The 23,334-nt window shown below is 39.0% G+C and overlaps 1 protein-coding gene across 3 annotated transcripts in view; it reads left to right on the top strand.

The window, feature by feature from the left end:
* The window catches only part of LOC310724356 (adenosine kinase-like), a 69,992-nt gene that overhangs the window by 917 nt on the left and 45,741 nt on the right, over positions 1-23,334 (top strand). For 2 of the 3 annotated variants that reach the window (XM_083538231.1, XM_083538230.1), the window contains exons 2-3: positions 1,526-1,600; positions 6,237-6,290. In XM_083538231.1, the coding sequence (XP_083394357.1) occupies positions 1,526-1,600; positions 6,237-6,290 (129 nt within the window). Of the gene's footprint in view, positions 1-233; positions 334-1,525; positions 1,601-6,236; positions 6,291-23,334 lie in introns of those variants that run through there. The other variant, XM_083538232.1, reaches the window with a different exon arrangement.

The following is a 23,334-nucleotide window of genomic DNA, read 5'->3' on the forward strand; positions in this document are numbered from 1 at the left end:
TTTTATACACAAGTACATTGATCAACACACTTATAATCAGGACAACACGAATTGTCTCATTTCATAAACTTGCGCGGAAACAAGCCACGAGGAAAGCGAGAGGCCACTTCATTGAAGTGAAGCTTGTCATGGCCCCGCCCACTTCTCCACCCACTTTCACTCAACCCGCTGCAAAAAGCACGAGTACTTATTTGCATAATCCCGCCCCCACTTAGTCCCACTTTCATTTATTGTAGACTGCACACACTGCTAGTGAAGGTTGTGTACATTTAAAGCTGCATATTTTGGTCCTATTTTTTTTTTTAATCATTATTATTTCAGCAGCATGGCCAGGTAAGTGTGCCTTCTCACATTTAGTTGATTTTTGTGCTGAGATGACAGAAAGTGTGTGTGTGTGTGTGTGTGTGTGTGTGTGTGTGTGTGTGTGTGTGTGTGTGAGTGAGCGAGTGAGCGAGCGAGAAAGTGTTAATGCATGCAGTTGTAACCTGCCTGCTATGAAAATGTCCACTGCTGTCATGTCTGTTAAGATTATTTCACGTTTCACACTTTTGTTTATATTTCTCCATGTTTTAATTTAAATTCAGTTCAATTTATTTCAATTGAGATTTCTTACACTAGATTCTGTCCGTAAAAAAAGGCAAAACTTTAACTAATGTCGAACAATGTGTGTGAGCCACAACTCCAAAATCTTCCACTGATACATCTGTGTGAATCAGAAACTTTCCCATGAAAGCTGCACCTCTGGTTTTAGCCAGTAAATTTATTCTGGGTGTATAAGTAGCTGTCACATCACAGTGTAACAGCCTGAACATGCATTGGTGTTGTCTGTGATCTTTGAAATATTTATTCATCAGCATATTTTTAAGAGCTATATTTTGGATTTTGTTACATTACATATTGATTTTCAGCAGCCTGAAAGTTAGCAGTTTTTGTGCTACTTTGTGCGTGCGGGACGCTTTCACAATCCGGGTGAATGAAAGAGTAGTCTTTGACCTAATGTTTCCAATGATTTTCGACCGGCAGTTTGACCAAGTGATTTCTTCACAATTCAGGCATTTCGCAGCCATATGGGTGGCGTTTAAAGAAATACACTCATTTTTTTGAGCCGCACCAATTGAATAAAAGTATGAACACAATTCCTGACTATCCAATGTAAAATTCATCTTCGTTTTTGTTATCTCTTATCTATCCTGGACATATGCACCCGATCATAGCATTAGTAAATTTTTTCACAGGCTTGAACCCTGAAAACTTCGCGGCTAAATGTTTTTCTGTTTCATGCCTGTCTGAATGTTCCATCAGTATCCACTGCACATTTCTGCTGGGTAAAATCGTAAAACATTTCATTTTGAAGTCAAACACTCTGAACTCCTACAAATTTAAGTGTTCAATGGGCAGCTGTTTAAGTAGGTAAAAGAAAGTCTTAGGGGTGGAATAAATGACTAAATGTCTGTATAATCCTAAGTGATCAGGTATTGCTTATAAGACTAATAAACCTGTGTGTGTGTGTGTTGTGTCTTTACAGTGAAAATGCTCTTTTTGGCATGGGAAATCCCCTACTAGACATGTGTGCAGTGGTGGACAAGGATTTTCTTGACAAGTAAGTCACATGTTACTTTGAGACGAAACTTTAAAGTGACTTTACACTGAGAAATGTGCAAACTTACACCAGGCATCTCAGGAAAGTACATGTTCCCAAATTAAAGTAATGTAGCCTAATCAGTAAACCAGCTAGAAACCAGTTGGAGAATGAATCCATTTTATTGTCAGTCAGTCTTTACTGGTGATTTGAACAATTTCTTAAAGCAGAAGGTTTTTTCCCTCTGAGTCATCTGTGTATCACTGTATGCCAGCCTTCCTTTTCTAATTTCAGTCTTAAGAGGAAACTGAATATAATTCTTTTGACTTGACAGGACTGTTTCTTTAAGAAGGTGGCATGCGTAGGCACCCTGTGGCAAGATGAATCCTCCTGTACTGACACGTAGGCCTGTTCACAGGCCATTCCACACATGCCAAGGACACACCTTCTCATTCAAAGAGTTTTCTTTATTATCGTGACTATGAAAATTGTAGATTCACACTGAAGGCACCAAAACTATGAATTAACACATGTGGAATTATATATGGAATTATATACATAACAAAAAAGTGTGACACAACTGAAAAATGTCATATTCTGGGTTCTTAAAAGTAGCCACCTTTTGCTTTGATTACTGCTTTGCACACTCTTGCCATTCTCTTGATGAGCTTCAAGAGGTAGTCACCTGAATTGGTCTTCCAACAGTCTTGAAGGAGTTCCCCGAGAGATGCTTGGCACTTGTTGGCCCTTTTGCCTTCACTCTGCGGTCCAGCTCACCCCTAAACCATCTCGATTGGGTTCAGGTCCGGTGACTGTGGAGGCCAGATCATCTGGCGCAGCACCCCATCACTCTCCTTCTTCAAATAGCCCTTGATGCCTTCAGTGTGACTCTACAATTTTCATAGTCATGAAAATAAAGAAAACTCTTTGAATGAGAAGGTGTGTCCAAACTTTTGGTCTGTACTGTATATATGAGGCAGCATTTTCATTTCATTGAGAAAACATTGGGATTTATAATGAGATTTACTGAAAGACCAGTTGAAATGAGCTATTCGAACTAAAACAAATTAAGGAGCTCTAGGATCTGACCTGTTTGTTTGAACCAACCGGATTTCCATATACACCATCACATTTCTTTTGTAAATAGTTGTGGGAGGGATTTTACTAATAAATTAGTTTACATCCTGCTTGATCAGTCACTCCCAGTAATGTCAATAATATAATAGTATTTACAGATGTCTGCTTTGTCAATAAAGGCCTTGTTCTTTTAAGAATCACTGTTGTGTGTTACACAGTGTTTCACGTTATAAATGTAATACGATCATTGAGAGATGTACACTGTAAAGACCATTGTGAGATTTGAAGTGGCTCTTGTAACAAAATGCCAGTCCTCAAATTCTTCTGTTTTTTGTGGTTCACTTTGAGCAGGTTCAGTCGCGAGCTGCAAAACAGATGATGAACTTTGCACTAAGACTATGGATTAGTGAGCAGTTTCAAGAGTCAGACACCAGTGCACGATGCATGTGATTAGATAACTAAACTGACTACACAAGCCCTTAAGCTACGAGTCGTTCTTTATTTTATAAGAATTTGGCTTTATTTATTTTTTTTATAAGAAAATGGATAATATTTTCCTATATTTTAGCCAGGAGCTACATATTATTTGTATGTGTTTTTTGAAAATTTGACCAATATGGGTTTTTCTCTGGCCAATGCTCTGGGCCCATATTTAGAAATCAGGGCAGCCAGTGGGTGATATTATGCCGATTCTCCCTTCATGCCATAGAATCGAATTCTTAATAAATAAGTGATACAGAAAATTCCGTGTGTCGAATCGGTGGCTGAGCTCCTCGGTGAAGGAGAATCCGATTGGCTAATTAGCTTGGCGAATGTACATGGAACATGCTTTGTTGTCATTCTTGCGCTTGTCTTTGCAACTTAGCAGAAAAACTGTGAACTATGTTAGTTATGATTGCGGCGGGTGGAAACGCTGTTAGCTTTAGATATTTACAGTTTCTGTCAGAAACAGTGGGACTGAGTGGATACTGGAAGGAAGGACCCGAATGCCGGGGACAGACCCGAGTATTATGAAACAATATTTTATGAAATGAGCAAGCAGAGATGACAAAATTCAAAAATTGTTCCAGGGACAGAGCCGACCGACAGAGCGATATGGCAAAGGCCAATTAATAGTCCCGGGTCTGAACACAGGCAAACAGGGTCTGCCTGTGTACCAGAACAGGCAGGGTGGTTAGAAATATCCCAGGGACATGAAAGCTGGTGAGAGCATATGGCTCTGAGCTAAAGTCTTGTTGTCCCTAAATATCGCCAACCTGGAAGTGAGCAATGTGAAACCGGAAGTGAGTGCCGCCAGAAAATCCTGACAGTTCTTTCGAATACTGACTACTGCCAACTGCTGGTATAAGAGAGTTGTGTTCTTTCATGCAAGCGCAGAACGTACACTCACGGTTTGGTGTTTTAGATGCGCCCCAAGTTCTTCCCCAAACTGATAACACAAAGATGTTTACCTTTACCAGCACTGGCTTGTGTTTAGATTCTCTTTGTTCTCTTGAAGAAGTTTTTTTTGCGGTAATGTTGTAGTTGTGGAGCTGCTTGAGCAATCCGTCATTGTGAATAAAATGTTTGGGCTGAACTAACAGAATCAGCAGGTAGGCTTTTAATCCTTTTGAAATGTAAATAAGCATTCATGCCTTAAACTTGCCTTAATGTTAATGGGAAAAAAGACTGTGGATTGAAGGGATAAAGTAAAGTCTGTTGTGTGCTTTTGGCGTGAACAAGTGTACATTGAACATGAGTGTGCTGGATTTAGCAGAGGGTGCTCTGTATGTAAATTTTGTATTACATTTGACTGACTAATGTTTAGCACCGTGTCCGGTTTGCTTAGTGTTATTCCCATGTAAACACCTAACAGCCTGAGGTTAAAACACAGCCAGCTACAACCTGCACTGAAAAACTGAAAATTAAACACTGGTGCAGATTAAAGAAAAACAGGAGAGATGTATGCGTGATCTGGGGCAGTTGTGTAACAACCACAATATAGTGGTCATTAACTGAACCCAAGAAACAGCTTAAACTCTGCATCATTTAATTTTCTTGGAAATATTTTTTACTTTGTTGTTTTGTCATTTTGAAATACAGTACATCGTAATTATAAACCATACTAACTCAAGTGTAACCAACCCCAGCCATTAGGGTTGCACAAGCATTAGTGCCGGTCCCAAGCCCGGATAAATGGGGAGGGTTGTGTTAGGAAGTGCATCCAGCGTGAAAACGTTGTGAGATCCGCTGTGGCGACCCCTAATGGGAGAAGCCAAAAGAAAGACTAACTCAAGTGTAAACTTATTAACCATGCTGCATCATTTCAATAAAATTTTTTAATTATATAAATATATTTTCAAAAGGTAACATATAATTAATTGTACATTTTAGATTAGACTTATTGCATAATGTTACAAATACAAACTGATCTCAAATTTGATCAGTTTCTAGATTTTTTTCTAAAAAAAAAAAACAAAAACAAGTTTATTCATATCCCTAATTGGATATATATTATTGAGTAATGTGGGATTTTTTTTCTTTTTTCCTCCTGATTTTCTGACTAATTAAGTCATGGCCAATTCTCACCTATCACGCAGCTTTCCAGACAGGGGAGGGAGTGAAGGCATGAATTAGATTTTGAGCTTGTGATTTAGGTGATTGCTTTTTTTTGTCTCGTTTCTGTCCAATTGGGAACACTGCATGCCATTTTTTTAAAATAAAATATAAAAAGAAAAGTTCAACAATCCTCTTTCAGAGAAACAAGAAACTTACTTTTTGGAACTCCCTTCATAATGGCATGGTGTGTCAATTAAAAATGTGTAGTAATCACATTTGAGTTACCTTCATAATAATCATGTACTGCTTGGGAAGCGTCAGATGTGTTTAACATGGTGTTACAGAGATATTGTTACAACCGCGTGTAAGAGTCAGCATGAGCCCATGATTAGCCCAGGACTGTGTTTATCTTTCTTCTTACACTCACTCACTCTCTCTCTCTGGGAACCCCATGCTTATACACTATTCATACAATGAAGGTTTTATCCCCCCTGAGAAAGCTTTACTTTTATGCTTTTGCTGATGACAAGCTCTATCTAATATTTTAGTACTTTAGATTTATTTACCATCAATTATTATTCATTTATATATAATTATCATGGCTGATCCTGCACTCTGACCCCAACTTCCTGACAAGCTGGGATATGCGAAAATTACAATTTCCATTTGGAATTAATTACGTACTATTTAAAAAAGAAATTATTCACCAATTTATTCTGAAGAGGTGTGCATTTTTAATTAGAAAAAAGCTAATTTGCATAAATATATATTCTGTTGGTATAGATCATCAGTTTGGTTTAAATAAATTTTTCTTTTAATTTGGAGTGTCCACAGGTTGGTCATTGAGGGACAATTGGGCAATTGTGATTTCAAATCCTCAAAAGCCTCAACAAAGGTTCTTTAGATAAATGTCTATGATGCTGAAGGAGAGTGTGTGTGTGTGTGTGTGTGTGTGTGTGTGTGTGTGTGTGTGTGTGTGTGTGTGTGTGTGTGTGTGTGTGTGTGTGTAAGGATATCATTTATTTATTTTTGTGTTCAACAGATACGGGCTCAAGCCGAACGACCAGATTTTAGCAGAGGAAAAACACAAAGAAATGTGAGTATTCTTTTAATTCCTGTTTATCCAAGTGTGCAGTTCGCAAGGTCTGGAATGAACCTTTGCCTAATTTTATCAAATGTCTAATGCCTGTACTATGCACCCAACATATTTTGTTATTAAATTAGCATTTTATCAAGACCATGACTATGTGAACAATATAAATATAATTGACCTAATTTATTTGTGTACAAAACCCTGCTTCTCTAGACAAGGCTATTTGTAACTGCAAGTCTTGTGATATAAAGTTGCAATATATATTCTTTTATTTATAGACATTTGTTTTGTTACCAGAATTATAATAATGCTGAAACAAATCGCTGCTACATTCTCTGCTAGCTCGTACATTAGCTACTAGTTTCTGTTCAAACTTAGTGAAAAAGGAAAACAAATCGCTTTTTGACTAGCAGAACTAAAACTATTAAAAATAAAAAGTATTATTAGCATGTTATTATTTTATTAAAATGTCACTGTTGATGTCCTGTGGTACTAAAAGCTTCTGTCAGAAGCAAGCTAATATTTGAGTAAATCCCCAAATAATGTGTTAGCTGATGTTCTGGATTAAAATGAAGTTAGCTGTTTGGTTAATAATTACTATGTTATGCAGTAATTGCACATCAAATGTGTTCCTTTAAATGATCCTTGTGCTGCATCTTGCCCTGTTACACCAGGTGTACTTAAAGGCTATCTGAAAACAGTCCATAATATAAAACTTGGTATAAAACATTTTGAAACCCTTTTTTGCTAAAAGTTTTTTTCCGATGTATTGGAAACCTTTGGGACACACGGTATAATTAACTAAATAAATGTAACCAAATAGTTGTTATAAATAGCACAAGAACAAATGTGTTAAAAGGTGAAGCATATTGTGACTACTAGCAATTGTGTTTGGGCCTAAGACTTTAATTGGCATTTCACATGTCACATTTAAGCAGAGGTGGACAAAGTACACAAACCATGTACTTGAGAGATACACGAGGTAAAATATTACTCCAGTAAAAGTGCTCCCTTTAAACTTTCACAAGTGCATATATTTTGGGTTTAAAATCCTTTTAGTTCATTTCATGAAGGAGAATCGAAGGTGATTAAGTGCATGCAGAAGTAAAAGGCTGATTTGAAGCTTTACAAATTAAACCCAATCTTGTTATAAGGCTATATTTTGCATGTCACATTGTAAATTAAGGTTTGTACATTTAATTAACCCCTATTTCTTAGAACCTGCATTTGTTGTTTGTTGTAATGTTTGTTCATTTGCAGATGATGTTCACATTTATGTTCTATTTTGAATTATATTTATAATCTCACACTTTTATGGAACACATTCTGCTTGTAAGCTTCTTGAAAAATACCTGAAACACAGTTTTCTGACTTTGAGTCATCCCTGTGACACTGTGGACCTACAACATTTATTACGGTCCACAGCTGGATGGCTAATTTGTTAAGTTTTTTTCTTTTTCTTTTTCTCAAGAAGTTCTCAAGAAGTTTCTACAGTGTAGGAACTGAAGCACAGAGGCCTGAGAAATGTGAATTTATTACAGAAGAATTAAATCTAGAAATACAGTGTCTTACACTAATTTGGCACCCTTGTTAATATGTGAAAAGAAGGCTTTTGTGGTGATCAACACAAAAATGGTTTTATAAAATTAACACTGGAGGAACTGTGGGTCAGTCTCATGCGTCATGGGAAAAGGGGAGACACTGATGTTCAATCCTATTTTTAAATGAGACTCTAAATCAAGCTAGTAAAATGAAGAGGTCAGATTTTACTTTGATCGAATGGAAGATGTGTAACATAAGGCTGAAATAGTGTTACTGTGTAAATAAAAAAATGACCTGTACCTTGATAGCTTTTTTTCCTTTTCTTTAAAGAGCCTTGTGAAAAGGAATATCGTCAGAAAGCCCGTGTGACTGTTTTGATCAAACGATGATCAGCATTTTTAGCTTTCTCATCAAATCAAATTCCAATAAACTTTTATTTGTCACATACACATAAATACAGAGTACGACATGCAGTGAAATGCTTTTTACGACGGTCCGGCATGAGGGAATAGAATGAGGAGAAAAATAAACCAAGAAAAAAAAAAGGAGGTAGATAAATAAAAAGAAAAACTATAAACTATATAAAATATATAAAGATATATGTGAAAAAAAGTGTATATACAAAGATGCGTATGAACAGTAAACGGTAAAATTGAAGGTGGTTGATGTGATTGTCCTTAAAGTGACCGTGTGCGTTATGGTGTGGTATAAAGTGCACTGTCCTGTGCAAATCCAGAGTTAAAGTGTAATATGTCCTGCCTTGACTTGATCAGTACCTGAGCATACTTTGGTATAAAGTCTTATACCACAGGACGATAATTCGGAAATTACTTACCTGAGTCTGTGTAACATTTTGAAGTGTACATGATAAGTGTACCTAAACCAAATCATCAGCATGTTGGTCTGCTAAATACAGCCACTCTTATGTAGGTGTTCTGTTTAACCACTGATTGTATATTGTCGATAAACATGTACAAGTTTGTATTGTGCCACTTTAAGTACAAGATCTATATTTATATTTGACAAAATGCATGTTGACTCATGTCTGTGCTGGAGTTTAAAGTATTCTTTAAATCGCATTCAAAAGTCAGTTATTAGAAAAGAGAAATGTGATTTCTAAATCTAAGCTAAGGCTAAAGCAATGTGTTACAGTGGGTGAAGGATGCTGGGACACCATCCACTGCTGCCTCCGCTTCTGCAGGAAATGATGTTCTGACACGTTTGTTTCTTGCATAGTTTGAATCACTCTGGTTACACTCTGTAGAATTCATCTTGCTTTTGACAATGTGTGATTGTAATTACTCATCCTAGAGTGAGACTATTAAGTTCTATTAGTTTTGTAGAAAGTTTGGTATAATGTGTTCCATTTCTAACTGTCATTGACGAGCAGACTGAGTTCTAGACTGAGAAAGTTTAATACGAACAGAAACTGGTTAGAAAGCTGCATCCAACTTCCATTTTTATGGTCCCTTTAACTGCTGAGGATCCTTCTTTTCATTTTAAGGTGTGCTAATGAGATCGATACAGTTTTCTATTCATATAAGGTTGTAAGGTCTGTAATACTATACATGATTAAAGCTTTAAACGGGATTTACAGAGAACAGTGACATCTTTGACCAATGGCTCATTGATGCACATAGAAGTAAAGCCTAGTCTGTCAGTTCTGGTCCCACAGATGAGATACTTTAATCGATAGAATGGTGTCAAAACACACAGTACAATAAATGCCCATGGCCACAACCAAAACCAGCTACACTGCACCTGAAGATGAACTGAACGAGGAGGAATGGAAGAAGGTGGTCTGATCTGACGAATCCTGTTTTTTTTGTTTTTTTAACACCATGCGAATAATCAGGCACTTGTTTGTTACTGTATTTAGAGAAGAGCTGGGAATTGATGCATAACAGGAAGGAGACAAGACCCCTCACTTACACAACTCAAAGTATCTGCTGTGAACATCTTGGCACCAGTTACCACAGCACACCTTCAGAGTGTCCATGCTGCTACAGAACGTAGCTGTTTCGGTGGTACAAGGGGACCTATGCTGTATTAGGCAGGTGTGAAAAAAAAACACGATTGGGTTTAGAAATAACAGCATGAAACAGCATAATTATTAATCACTACTATTCTGGATCTGATTGAATTATGGGGATTAAGGAGTTTGCTGCAGCGTGAACGTATCTGCCGGATTGTTTTTGTTTTATTAGTGCTCGGAGTGGGAGAAGGTTAAAGGTGCTGCACAGGGCGGAGGTCTCATGATCCTCGCTGGTTTACACAGCTGACACGTGGCCCTGTTTTCCACTGAATTCTAGCAGTGTTGTAGTTCAGTATGTGTTCTATTAATCTGTGTTGGGAATCCAGGTCTGGGTGTGTTCATCTACGCCATGCAGCAAGTCTGAAAGCTGCAGTCACTCATCCTGAATAAAGGAATATTTCCCCAGCCTGGGCTACAAAGCCTTTCTTTGTGGTGGCTGGAAAGGATATAAATAAAAGCCACATAATTTGACTGACGCACATATCATGTAACTAAACTTCTTCTTCTTCTTCTTTCGGCTGCTCCCATTAGGGGTCGCCACAGCGGATCATCCGTCTCCATACCACCCTGTCCTCTACATCTGCCTCTTTCACACCAACTACCTGCATGTCTTCCCTCACCACATCCATGAACCTCCTCCTTGGCCTTCCTCTTTTCCTCCTACCTGGTGGCTCCATCTTCAGCATTCTTCTACCAATATAATTCATGGCCTTACTCCCTTTCCACTTGGTCTCCTGAACACACAACATATCTACCTTTCTCCTCTCCATCATATAAGCTACCTCTCTCCCTTTACCCGTCATAGTACCAACATTTAAAGTACCAACCCGAACCTCCACTCTCCTGCACTGCTCCTTTTCCTGCCGTCTCTGTAGACGTCTTCCTCCCCTCCTTCTCCTCCTTGGCCAACAGTAGCCCAATTTCCACCGGTACCCTGTCGGCTAACGATACTTGTGGCGGTCGTTGTTAACCCGGGCCTCGACCGATCCGGTATGAAATTCTCATTTGTGATCCGCATATTTGATTTGGCACATGTTTTACGCTGGATGCCCTTCCTAACGCAACCCTCCCCATTTACCCGGGCTTGGGACCGGCACTGAGTGCACTGGCTTGTGCATCCATAATGGCTGGATTATATCGGCTAACTAAACGTTTTGCACAAATTCCATAACTAAATCTGTGTGTGTGTGTGTGTGTGTGTGGGGGGGGGGTTGCACTTATCTGCTCAGAGTTCTAAACATTGTGCATGCGCTGTGTGTGTTTTGGCAAGCGTCCATGAAGAATAAATATTATGATTTTTGATGGAAGGCAGAATTCCCCTCTCAGCTCCGTTTCAACTTGTTTCTCTACCTAAACCTGAATCTGAGGAAAGACTGAACACTGCTTTCTCATGTTGGATCTTAATAGAGCTGGACGTCAAGACTGGTTTTTCTCTCCATTGTGACTTAAAGCCTCAACAAAGGTTCTTTAGATAAATGTCTATGATGCTGAAGGAGTGTGTGTGTGTGTGTGTGTGTGTGTGTGTGTGTGTGTGTGTGTGTGTGTGTGTGTGTGTGTGTGTGTGTGTGTGTGTGTGTGTGTGTGTGTGTGTGTGTGTGTGTGTGTGTGTGTCCCATTAAGCTGAGAGACTTTCCATGCATTCCATGAACAAATATATGTTCAGTATTTTCATCCATTTATGGCCATCCATAAACTTAAATTTTTGGTTTGTCTGTGTTTTGTTTTTCTCTCCCTGAAGGTTTATAGAATCTCATTCAGTTTTTGTTTCTGCTTGATTTCATTAGTGACTGATCACTGTGATTACATCACCCTGGTCCAATAAGGAGGATGCAGTTATGTTGTGATGCAGTGTTTTGTCTGATGGATGCTCTGTAATTAAAACAAATGGCTTCCCGATTAAAATCATATTTCCCTTCATTATGCATGTTAACAATGTGGTGTAACTTTGCTGTTCTAGATTGATTCGGTGGTTATGTTTAATGAATGAGCAGTGTGCAATTCTTTTCTAGTTATACAATGACTGCATCTTGTGAAATATTGTGTGTAAATCGATTTTTTTTTTTTGTAAGAACCACTTACAATACAATTACAATAAAGTCTACTGATTAGTTAAATAATTTTATTTAAAAGACTGATAAACATTTTTAAAATAAGAGACTTTTAAATTATTTTGAAATAGAGACTAAGGAGCTAAGGAACTCTGTATTAAGGAATGCACCAATGTTTATTTATGTAATTGTTTATAATTTGTGTTCCCTGTACACTTCTAGAAATATCTCCACAAACAGTATTTATATTAAATGTATATCATTGGAAATCGCATGGAGGGCATCTGTGCTGTTTCTCAGCCCTATGAGTTTTACATTTCTTAAAAAACTCAACAGTCAGACCCTAAACTTTATTTTATTTTATAACTACTTTTACACTAATCCAGAATTTCCAAAAGCCCTCAGCTATACAGTTCCCATGTCAACTTTTACCGCTGGGAGTGTTGAATGGCCTAATTTCAAATATTAAAGCACGATTGGTGCATATGTTTTTTTTTTTACATTCTTCTTCTTTTACTTTCAGCTTCTCCCATTAGGGGTCACCACAGCGGATCATCTGTCTCCATACCCCCCTTATCTCTACATTTGCCTCTTTCAACCCAACTACCTGCATGTTTTCTCTCACCACATTCCTTAACCTTCTCCTTGGCCTTCCTCTTTTCCTCCTTCCTGGTGACTCCTTCCTCAGCATTCTCCTACCGATGTACCCTATATGTCCCTCCTCTGCACATGTCCAAACCATCTCAATCTCACCTCCCTCACCTTGTCTCCAAAATGTCCCTCTAATAAACTAATTTCTAATCCTGTTCATCCTCGTCACTCACAACGCAAATCTCAGCATCTTCAGCTCTGCTACCTTCAGCTCCACCTCCTGTCTTTTACTCAATACCACTGTCTCCAAACCATACAACATCGCAGGTCTCACCACAGTCCTATACACTTTCCCTTTTACTCTTGCAGATACTCTTCTATCGCAATGTTTAATGACACATTAACGTAATTATTATTTTTTTTTTACTTATTATGTTTACATTACCCCCAGTGAGACCTTTGGCTTCTCTTTACTCTTCACAGAAAACAAGATGCGCTGTGCACTGAAATGAAGTCTTCATGAATAATTGATTCTTTTATATGATTTATAAAGTTGGGGCTTTTGCGCAACAAAACAGATTAGAGGACGAAATCGCACAAGATTTGGTATGAGGACGGCTGTCAACAAGAAAGTACAGTTTTCACAGGATTCAAACAATACATTTAAATTACTGATCCCTAAACATGATCTCTAAACCCACTTTATTGTTCACTCCGGGAATGAGAGACCCTTGTTGTTGAACCTACACTATAGTGCAGTTTAGAACTGTAATTCCAGTTTCCTCAATATATTTTTTTAGCTCTATGATCAGGTTTCCAGCCAGCACTTTTATGTATATACTCTTCTGCATAGTTACATTGTTTTATATTACGCATCTTGTATGCAGTGTTTATCTTAAAAAGAGATCTCATCAGTTAATTCGGTTGAGAATCCTGAGGAAAAATGCTATTATGGGGATATTCGAGTTATTTCAATAGTTTGTCGGTCAAATAAGTATATTGGCACATAATTTATGCCAAATAAAGTGACTGAAGGGGTGCCTTGGTGAAGTCATGTCACCTATGTTACGATTTGGACAAAAAAAAAAATGAAAGATGAAAATTTTCCCCAGATGAAAATATACTGGATTCATTGGTTGACCTATGACAAATCTACATTGCATACAAATTGTGTAATTTGACAGGACAAGAGATTCCTTTAGTAAATTGAAAATGGAGATTAAAATAAATTTTAAAAATTAAAATAACGACATATGTACTGGATGATGATATTAGATTCCTCAATGTACGGCAGCATTATGTACAATTCTCAAACCAGTAAAATGACTTTTTTAACAGGAGCTGGTAAACAGTTGCGTGTCAGTTGTGCTTCCAAACAACCAATATGTAATGTGTAACGTCACTGCATGTGAACCTTTGAGTATAATAAACAATGTCCTCTTTATACTCTATCACAGAGGTTTTTTTCCTGTGCTTGACCAGCCTATGATTGTCATGATGTCCAGCAACTGTTACCACAAATGCAGCTTTTACGAGAAGGATGTGACAACTTGATTTTAGGTTACTTTTGTTGCACTTTATCAAGTGATGATCATAAACCAAGCTTGTTATTATGATCAAAGATTTATTGCAATACATGTGTTGTCCAGCAGATGGCAGTTTAAGCTCATTAACGTTCCCGTAAATAAATGAAACTGGAAGTAGAACTTGAATTTGAATCTGTGGCAAATATATATATGTATATATGTATGTCAGTCATATTCAGCCCTATACTCTGGGGATTTGTGTTGCAAGCACAAAATCCACCATGCTTTGGCTTTAAAAAAGTGAAGAAATTATGAACCAGTTGAGGTGATAATAGGCTGCAGGAGCTCTCCCTTCACTGGCGTGCATGCAATGTTTTTTCTCTCCTGGGAGTGTGTGTGTGTGTGTGTTTCCTGTGGCTCAGATGGAGCTGCTTCTGATGAGTATGCTGTTCTGTGTTTGTGAGAGGATGGAAAAATGAGCCTAGGCACTCTGCAGTCTGAAGTGCAGGTGTGTTTGGGGGAAAACTGGTGCCTTTGATGGGACAAACCTGTGCTTATAACGTGTTCTAGCAATAGGAACATTTACTCAGCAATTTTCTGACTGGAAAAGCTTTGCCAGCATAAAAAAAAAAAGAATGAACAAGGATGCTAAGCTATTAGAGTCCAGCAATTAATCAGCTGCATTCCATTCTTGACACGCTCATGAAATTTATCACAGTGAAAAAATTGGCAAGCTTCACTGAGGTATGTGTTTTGCATATTTTGGTTTGTGTGCTTATTCACCTTTTTTGTATTTTCCCATATTTGAGGATCTGCCTCTCAGAGGAGCACTTGCTGCACCTTTCTATCGAACCCTAGGGTCAAAGGTTGATGTGACCTCCCAGTGGTGATCACAGAGCAGGTTTCAATGCTGTTGGATTCACGCTGGATGTGTGGGTACAGATTTGCCATTTGTAGCCAACATGGGTCAATCTGAATTCCCTTTGCTACCACTCCTGCCCAGGATCGATGGTCCCTGGCGGTTCCTTCTCTGCCTCCTGATTCATTTCCCATTAGCTCCAGGGCCTCCTGTCCTCCCTCCAACTGATTTCCTCCAATGCTTCACTGTCCGAATGCTGACCTCTCTTCTAGTCCCCTTAGTCTCTCGCCAGTGGAGGAGAGACTCTATCATCATCCTGCTGGCTCACTGTTATGACTGTTTGGATTTATGTGCTGTGAATTATAGCTGCGCTAACCTGGTTGCCAGGAAAGCCTGTACCCACTCCCTATCCCCCCTCTTTAGCCTCAGAGTGTGCTTTGTAGCTCTGGACAGAAAACGCAACATTGGCTTTTATTGCCGTGGTGGGACTTCAGGCTGCTCTCTGCCCTCTCGCTTCTCTGGCAGGGGCGCCGATCTCTCATCACTTAGGCACATTAGGTGGCTTACATACAACTCTCTCCTGTGAATTAGGTACTGTGATAGTCTCATGCTCCTTTGTCCTATGCAAGATGTAGGTTCATAATTGCTAAGCTGCTGGCCAAGATGGAGCAAGGCCAGGCTGTCTGTTTTCCTGTTTTCTGTGCTGCACTGATGGTGTAGGGTTGGTTCTGTTCCATGCACTCGTCACAAGTCTGGAGAATTTCGTGTGGAGTTCATGACTCTATAATAAGAAGCAGTGTACAGTTGTCCTTGGATCAGCCTTGATATCCCCAGTTCTGTCAGTTGATCCAGCCTGTAAAACTGACTTGAGGCGTGCTGCTGAGGACACGCTGTCCCCACAGTGCTTCATCCTGAGCAGGGACAAATGTGCAACGCTGCTTTCCAGATCTTCCTGCAGTTTTACCCCAACTCTATTGTGTTCCCTCCAGCAGGGGGAGCATCAGGCTTTGTGAATTGTGACCCTTGGAGCGATTTAGCCATTGGCCAAAAGCCACATGGAAAATATTTTGCTGTATGCAGTATTCTTTTGAATGGCTCTAAATGCACCTTTCAAAAATACTTTGTTTTAAATGTATGTAAATAAAAAACTTTTTGTAAAAAAAAAAAAAAAAAAAAAAAAAAAAAAGCAACAAACCCATGATCTTTACACACTGGATCACATGTGGGTTTATTTATTTCTTTTTGTTCTATGTTGGGGCTGAGAATAATCTATGCTGTTTTTCACAGTGTGAATTATTTTTACTTTCACTTCACACACGGACCACATGCCAGAAGTATAAAATACTGAATGAACATGAAACTATCAAGAATCTGTGTTCAACTAGGTTTTTTTTTTTCCTCCTCTGTTAAAACTGCAGTTATAAAGTGTACACTGTAATTAGTCAGACTGAGGTATGTTATCATATATTTTTGTTTTTGTTTTTCCATAGCACCATACATGATAGACTTTTCCTTATAGTGATAACAAGATCGAACAGCTTCTCTTATCATGTCAAGAGTTCAAGAGTTAGGCTGTGTGGAGGTTTTCTGAATGGATAAGAATTATTTATAATGACCATCATAGATCACCAGCTTATTCCTGAGCCAAAGGGCTTTGTTGTTATGGTCGGCTTTGAAGAGCACAGAGTCTCTTCTCGTTTGTCTCCCTTTGTTTTTTTTTTCAGTTTTTCTGTGTCTACCAACTCTCTAGTAGGGTTCGGAGATGAACATGGTCTTTACTTTGTGTGAGAGTGTGACAGAAGGTACAAAGAAGCATGAAGCGGCTCTTTGACCTAGGAAAAGATCACACCATGTTGACCTAACCTTCAGGGCACTGTGTGTATGTATCAGAGGATCAGAGCGAACTGTGATATGACTCTTGCGAGGATTACACCATGATAAAGATCTTTGTGTTTGTGTGTGTGTGTTTAGCCAGATCTGAGACTGATAATGGAGAATCTCTTGGCTTCAGGGTAAGACCGTGTCTCTGGGATTGCAGATATCATCTCTAAAGCGTCTCCTCCACACCTGTGTTGCCCCTTCAAGCCCGGCTTATTTAGTACGGTTCTTTTGTTAAAGTTAGCAAAGCTAATGACTGGATTCAGGTTGACAGATTACCAAGGAAATGGAACACATGGGCCGTGCGTGTGACATCACAGGATAATTAGGCCTCGGAGCGCGCCCATGTCTACACTGGCACTGATTTGCATTTTAATATGTTGTTAGCATAGGTGAAGGTTTATCTCCTCTTGATTAGATTCCAGTGATGTAATTACAAAGCCGAGTTTAGTTCTCAGAAAGGGCACCGTGCATAAACATCAATATGATTACCAGTAATTGTTTCAAAACAAATAAGCAGCAGAGTAATCAGTCATCGCGCTGCCTCCGAATTGTTTTGGCGCGCTGCTTCGGCGGAGGCACATCTCACTCAGCTCATTTTAACATCTCAATTTAAATTGGCTTTCCACTCATCGGAGTAAAGAATATTTTAAAGGCGAGTGGCGTAGACTCAAAGGTAATCAGTGCTTTTAATGATCTTATTTGTGTGTGAGTGGCTCAGCAGACATTTACTTAAGAGGCATTGAGAAGGCTGAGGCGATGCTTTTCAAAAGCTCTCCCCTGGCAGTCAAATCCATCCATTTAGGAACGAGGAATTATTATTGACTTCTCCCCTCTCTTTCTCCTTAAACAAGAAAAGATAACAGATTCAACCTTGGGAGAGCAGCGCAGTGGAAGCTCAGCGAGCAGAATAAGTAATGGCGCCATCGTCTAGCCGGGACGTGCCTCGCCGTGAAATGGGCTATTGATTTCAAACAGATAAACTGTGTTCTCTTTGTGTGAAGAAATTACCGAACAATTTAATTAGGAGGGGATAAACAACAATATTTATTGCCCACATTCCCTTTTTTTATTTATTTTTTTTTAAGCCTCCTTCTCTATCCTGGCTGTGTTTCGCCTATCATTTCTTCTGTCCAGCAGAAGGTTTAGCTAACTCCGCCCAGGAGAGACGCCATTGATCAGGCCGCTAATTCCTCACTGTTTGGCAGTCTCCTTTCACCAGATGACTCTGTTGAAGCAGGGATTGACAGCCTCTATTTAAGTCAGTGTCATCCTGCATTGTTTGAACGGGTCCCAGTGCTTCTGTTTACCGTTTGTCTAAATGTAGCATTCAGTGCCAATGAAATGGAAGATTCACTTGTGAAGTGTGAGTAGCAGATCTCCATGTAGGTGAAGCTTCACAGCTACATTTAGGAGCTTTTTTTCTTTTTCTTTAAATGTTATTGTGTTTCCAACTTTATCATCACCCTAAAAATGTTCTGCTATTCTGTTTTCGATTTCAAAGAAAGGCTTGTTTCTAAGTTTTTAAATCATATACTGCCACCTACAGGAAGCCAGTGATTGAAGTTGATTCTGGAGGAGATACAAGTACAAGTATTTAATAGCAGAAGCGGAAAGACCACCCGGCAGTTGCAGGTGTCGAGAAAAACTGAACTAGGATCATCTTGGAGGGAAAGAAGATATTTCTTCCAACTATCCCCAGGATTAGTTAAGATCCAACAAAACTTTTTTAAGAACTGATACCCTATGACCTAAGAAAAATTATATTTCACAATTGGCTTGGAAACATCAGGGGATTTCCCAGATTGATCTGGAAGCCGTGGCTTGGAGTAAGAGAAGCCTTGACCGGCGACCTCATTCTGCTACCACCATGATTACATCGCCCCTGAATTCTGAAAAATGGGCTTTACTTTATTCCTGTGAGGTCTTCAAATCCAAACTGTCCTATTGTAAAGGCATGGTATTTTACAGTAAGCTGAGTCCCTGGTGGCCACCATGTAATGTTCTTAAGTCGTGACTTCCTTTGTGTGCCATCCTGTGGGATCAGAGTGTGGGATGTGGAAGAGCATCATTTGTGTCTAAGCATGCTCCAGGATGGATAATGATCTTCTCTGCTTTTCTGGCTGGTGGATATGCCGGGACAGCTGTGGAGAAGAGGGTGGATTTGCGTGTGTGTTCTCCATGCTAAATGATTAAATGAATAAAAGAGCTCTCGATTGTAGCGGAGCCACATGATCCCCTGGGTCTCCGTGAGGGGGAAGAGGTCCTGAGGCAGCTGCTGCTTTCGGGCTTGGACTCCTTAAGCCCTCTGAGAACGGGGCCCCCTGCGCTTTTAGGTGCTGAAAAGCAGTTATTCAAGACCAAATTTTGTGTGTGTGGGAGGGTGGGTATGTGTGAGAGAGATTCTAACCCATCGGGCTCCCCCTTGTCTGAAATGCACACTGCTGCACCACAGATTCTCTGTGTAGACGACTGGGAGCAGGTGTCCCAGTGAGCTTTATTAACCCGCTCTCCACCCCTTCTCCAGCCGCGTGGTGAATTTGGGCCCCATGGGTGCAAGCGTCTCACATGTAGGATGCAGACACTCAGTCTGTCACTGACTGATTCAGACATTCAGAGAGAGCAGTGTGTCCACTGTGACAGCATCATTCTTGGCCATGCCCAGATTTAAAGCCACCGTTTCATGCCTTTTATAACCCGATTTTGAAGGGAGAGCACTTGGCGTGCTTTCCTCTCACCTGCGTTCTTCTCCCTATTTTTTTTTTTCTCCCATCCTCCATGTTTGCTTTTCCTACTTCAGGCCTGCATTCCTTTCTCTCCACCACATTTGGTGGTTGAGGCTCAGCTGGTCTTGATTGCTCTATTAGACACAGAAATAAATACGCATAAATGTAAGTAGGAGATCAGAGAGCATTCAGGGCAAAGGGGTAATTATGTATGTGTTGGCAGTTTGATGAGCTGCTCTACACATAGTTAGCAGGGTATCATCTGTAATAAATCAAAATAAAGATTTTTTTTTGTTTTTTTTTTTGTGGAAAGTAGCTTTCTTTATTTGACTCAAATAGTAATTTGACTTAAAGTAAAAACCTGAGAGTGGAGGTGGTAAGTAACCAAAAGACAAAGAGGCTGTGTGTGAGAGAGACGGAGAGGGAGAAAAAGTGTGGTGGAAAGTTCCAGAAGCATTGCGATTATCACTAAGCAGAGGCCTCCCTCCAGTGGAAACTGCTTTGTGCAGGTTGATGTTCAGGCTGGCACTTGGGCCAGGAAAAGGGAATAGTGATGGAGAGACATTAGTCGGGGCTGCAGTTTGCAGGTTTATTTTTAGAGACTGGCATTTAAAGCTGGGACACTCGGTTCTGCCTGCCTGTTAATGACTCATGTTGGGGGGGGGGGGGGGGAGGCGGCCGCAGCTCAGGCGGCAACAGCAGCAGCGCCAACAGTAACAGCAGCTCTGCTCTCTGGTCTGTGCTCTGTTCTGTCCCACAGCACCGGGCTCAGCCTGGCACCTCCGCCAGCTTCTTACCTCCCTCTGATTTATGACATGCACTTTTGTTTTCTCCACACTAAACTCGCCAGCCTTTGACTGCTGTACCGGGGTTTTTTTTGTTTTTTTTTTTCTCCCTCCTCACCCTTTGTTTTTGCCTTTTTTAATGGCAACACAGTGAAACCACAGAAGCAAATCTTAATTTTTTTTTTCTTTTTAAGTTGCCTTTTTTCCTAAACCCTAAACATACACATCCAATGTGTAATCAAAACCATGAATTAAGTTTACAGCAAGTCTGTGTAATTCACTTGTTTATTAACAGACCCCCCCCACCCCCCAGACCACCTTGTTTCTATTAAAAACCTAGACCTTGGTCGATGAATGGCTGCTTTGTCAATCCCGACTGAGGAGATGCTTGTAAATTGTACATTTCCTGTCAGTTCCCATGTTTATGTGGAGTTTACATGACAGCCACATTAATAACTTTTTGCACCCATGCCACCTGGTTAGTGCATTTCCAAATAAATGAACCCATCTATTTTTACTCTGTATCTCGGACACGTTTGGAAGTGCAAAGTTTATCCATGAGTCCTCTTGACCACCCATCAGGGGCTTACAACCATTTTGAATCTCTCTGTAATTCGTGCAGATAGGATCATACGCCTGCTTGTGTGCTCTGTGTTGATGTGGGGCCGCTACCATATTTTAGAGGTCGATGTTTTGTTTTTTTTGATGGCAAATCAAGTAATTCCACCATCTCCAATGAGAAAACAAGTCGGTTCTTTTGAAGGTCATGGTTCTATGTCAATAGCTCTAACAGATGCCGTGTAAATCTTAAGAGGAAATCCCAGAACTGTAAAGACGTACTCTAGAACCCCGAGGAGCTCAGCGCTGACGTGATTGGACGAGATGAATGTACTTCTGACTGGCTGACAGCTGTCACTTCACCTGACAGGTTAAACACACATGTGGGAATATTTCTCGCTCTCACGCAGGATTTTCAAATAGGCTTGTCTGAATTGAATTGGATTTGTTTGTACCCCCACCAACCACCCCCCCTTTTTTCCTTTGCTAGTGTGGAGCTTTGCTGGCTTTGTGTAGTGAACTACAGCGGCTCTTCAAGGCTGTAAATGTGGGCAGAATGCCCTCTGAGTAAACTTGGTCAAGTGTTTAGTTTTTAATGATGTGTTCTTGGAACTTGGATGTAAATACACCCCTCGCCCTCTCTCCATTCCCCAAACCCATGCTTCCGAAGCTTTAAAATGTCTATTTTTCTCAGTCTTTTTTTAAAGCATGGATCTTTTTTTCCTTTCACTAAGCTGCATTTGATCAAATTCCTATCAAGTTATGTCTGCCTTAATCTTTGCAGGGACAAATGGTAAGGATTAAATTGTCAGACACTGGGCACACTTTCAGGTGGATGAAAAACACTTCGCTAGAAGGTTCGAATCACTCGTCTAATCTAAAGTTTTCTTTGCTCACTTTGAGTCTCACACATTTTGTTTGTTTTACAAACAAACATGAAGAAAAACAAAATTTGTTAGTTATTTAGTTGCTTTCATTGTATTAAGTACAATATAAAACCTAGCAACGAAAAAGAAAATTAAATATACATTAGATTTTAACATGCACACACACAAGTTTTACCATATGCATATATATATATATATATATATATATATATATATATATATATATATATATATATATATATATATATATATATTATATTGCCAAAGGTATACACTCACACATCCAAATCGTTGAATTCAGGTGGTCCAGTCACTTCCATGGTTACAGGTGTATAAAATCAAGCACCTGGGCACGCAGTCTGCTTCTACAAACATTTGTGAAAGAATGGGTTGCTCTCAGGAGCTCGGTGAATTCCAGCATGGTACCGTGACTGGATGCCACCTGTGCAATAAGTCAAAACTAATTTTAACAGCACTAATTTTATTAATGCACGATTAATGCAGCGTACATTTGTTTGACCATTTTTATTAAAAAAAAAAAATTTATAATATAAAAGACGTGAAATACAACACACATTTATTCACGAGGCCCTTGCTTTATTTAGATATAAAATAATTGAATAAATAAACTCCTGTGAAAAAACAATTCTTTAATCACTAAACTTCTCAAATCAAGTGCCAAAATCTGCCAGGATGCACACATCCGGCAATTAAAACCGTCCGTGTGGAAACATGGCAAAAGTTCTGTTTAGTGTTCTGATGATTTATGTAATTTAAAACACCATAATTCTATTCAAACATTAACAAGAATATTTTGTGTTCATGCTCTATGTTGAGTATGGTTTCGCTAATAATAAACATAAATTTTCATAAAGCATCCATTTTTGTCCATGTCCATGTTGATTATTAAAAAGTTAAAAAGTACTCAAGTTCAATACATTTAGAGCAGATAAAATGTACGATTAAGTTGCGATTAATTATAAGTTAATTCATGATTTTTAATATATATATATATATATATATATATATATATATATATATATATATATATATATATATATATATATATATATATAATATTAGTTTTGATTTGTATATAAAAGTCATTCTATTTTTCAAGTTGTATTTATTAAATTTATTTTCTTTCATGTTACCTCTTGGCTTTGTTTCAATCAACGTGTTCTTCAAGGAAAAGAAAAAACATGCATTAAATATTTTTTCATTAAGGTATTTGCTGTGCAGCACATAACTCTGTGTACAGGTTGCTCCGTCTCCTCGTCAACAAATTGATTTAAGAATAGAACAGAATGCAGTGATCAGATTTTCAATATTTCCTTCAACCGCTTGACCGTTTTAACAGATTTATCTTTGTTGATATATTATTCATTGTGAAATTTGACATGTTCCTGAGGTTTCTGTGAATGTGGCTCATTATTCTTTCCTAGAATGATGTGTAACTCTTTATTATTTCTTGTACTATTATTCTTGACTCTGGCATGAGTCAACCTGCAAATGTTCATGCAGCTTTGAGGCAATTTTAAATTCAGTAGCCTCTTGTTTGCCTGAACATGTCCATTATTTATTATATAATACAAACAAAACTTCATGGTAT

Source organism: Silurus aristotelis, assembly GCF_946808225.1.
Source record: "Silurus aristotelis genome assembly, chromosome: 4".
In the NCBI taxonomy this organism is placed as follows: domain Eukaryota; kingdom Metazoa; phylum Chordata; class Actinopteri; order Siluriformes; family Siluridae; genus Silurus; species Silurus aristotelis.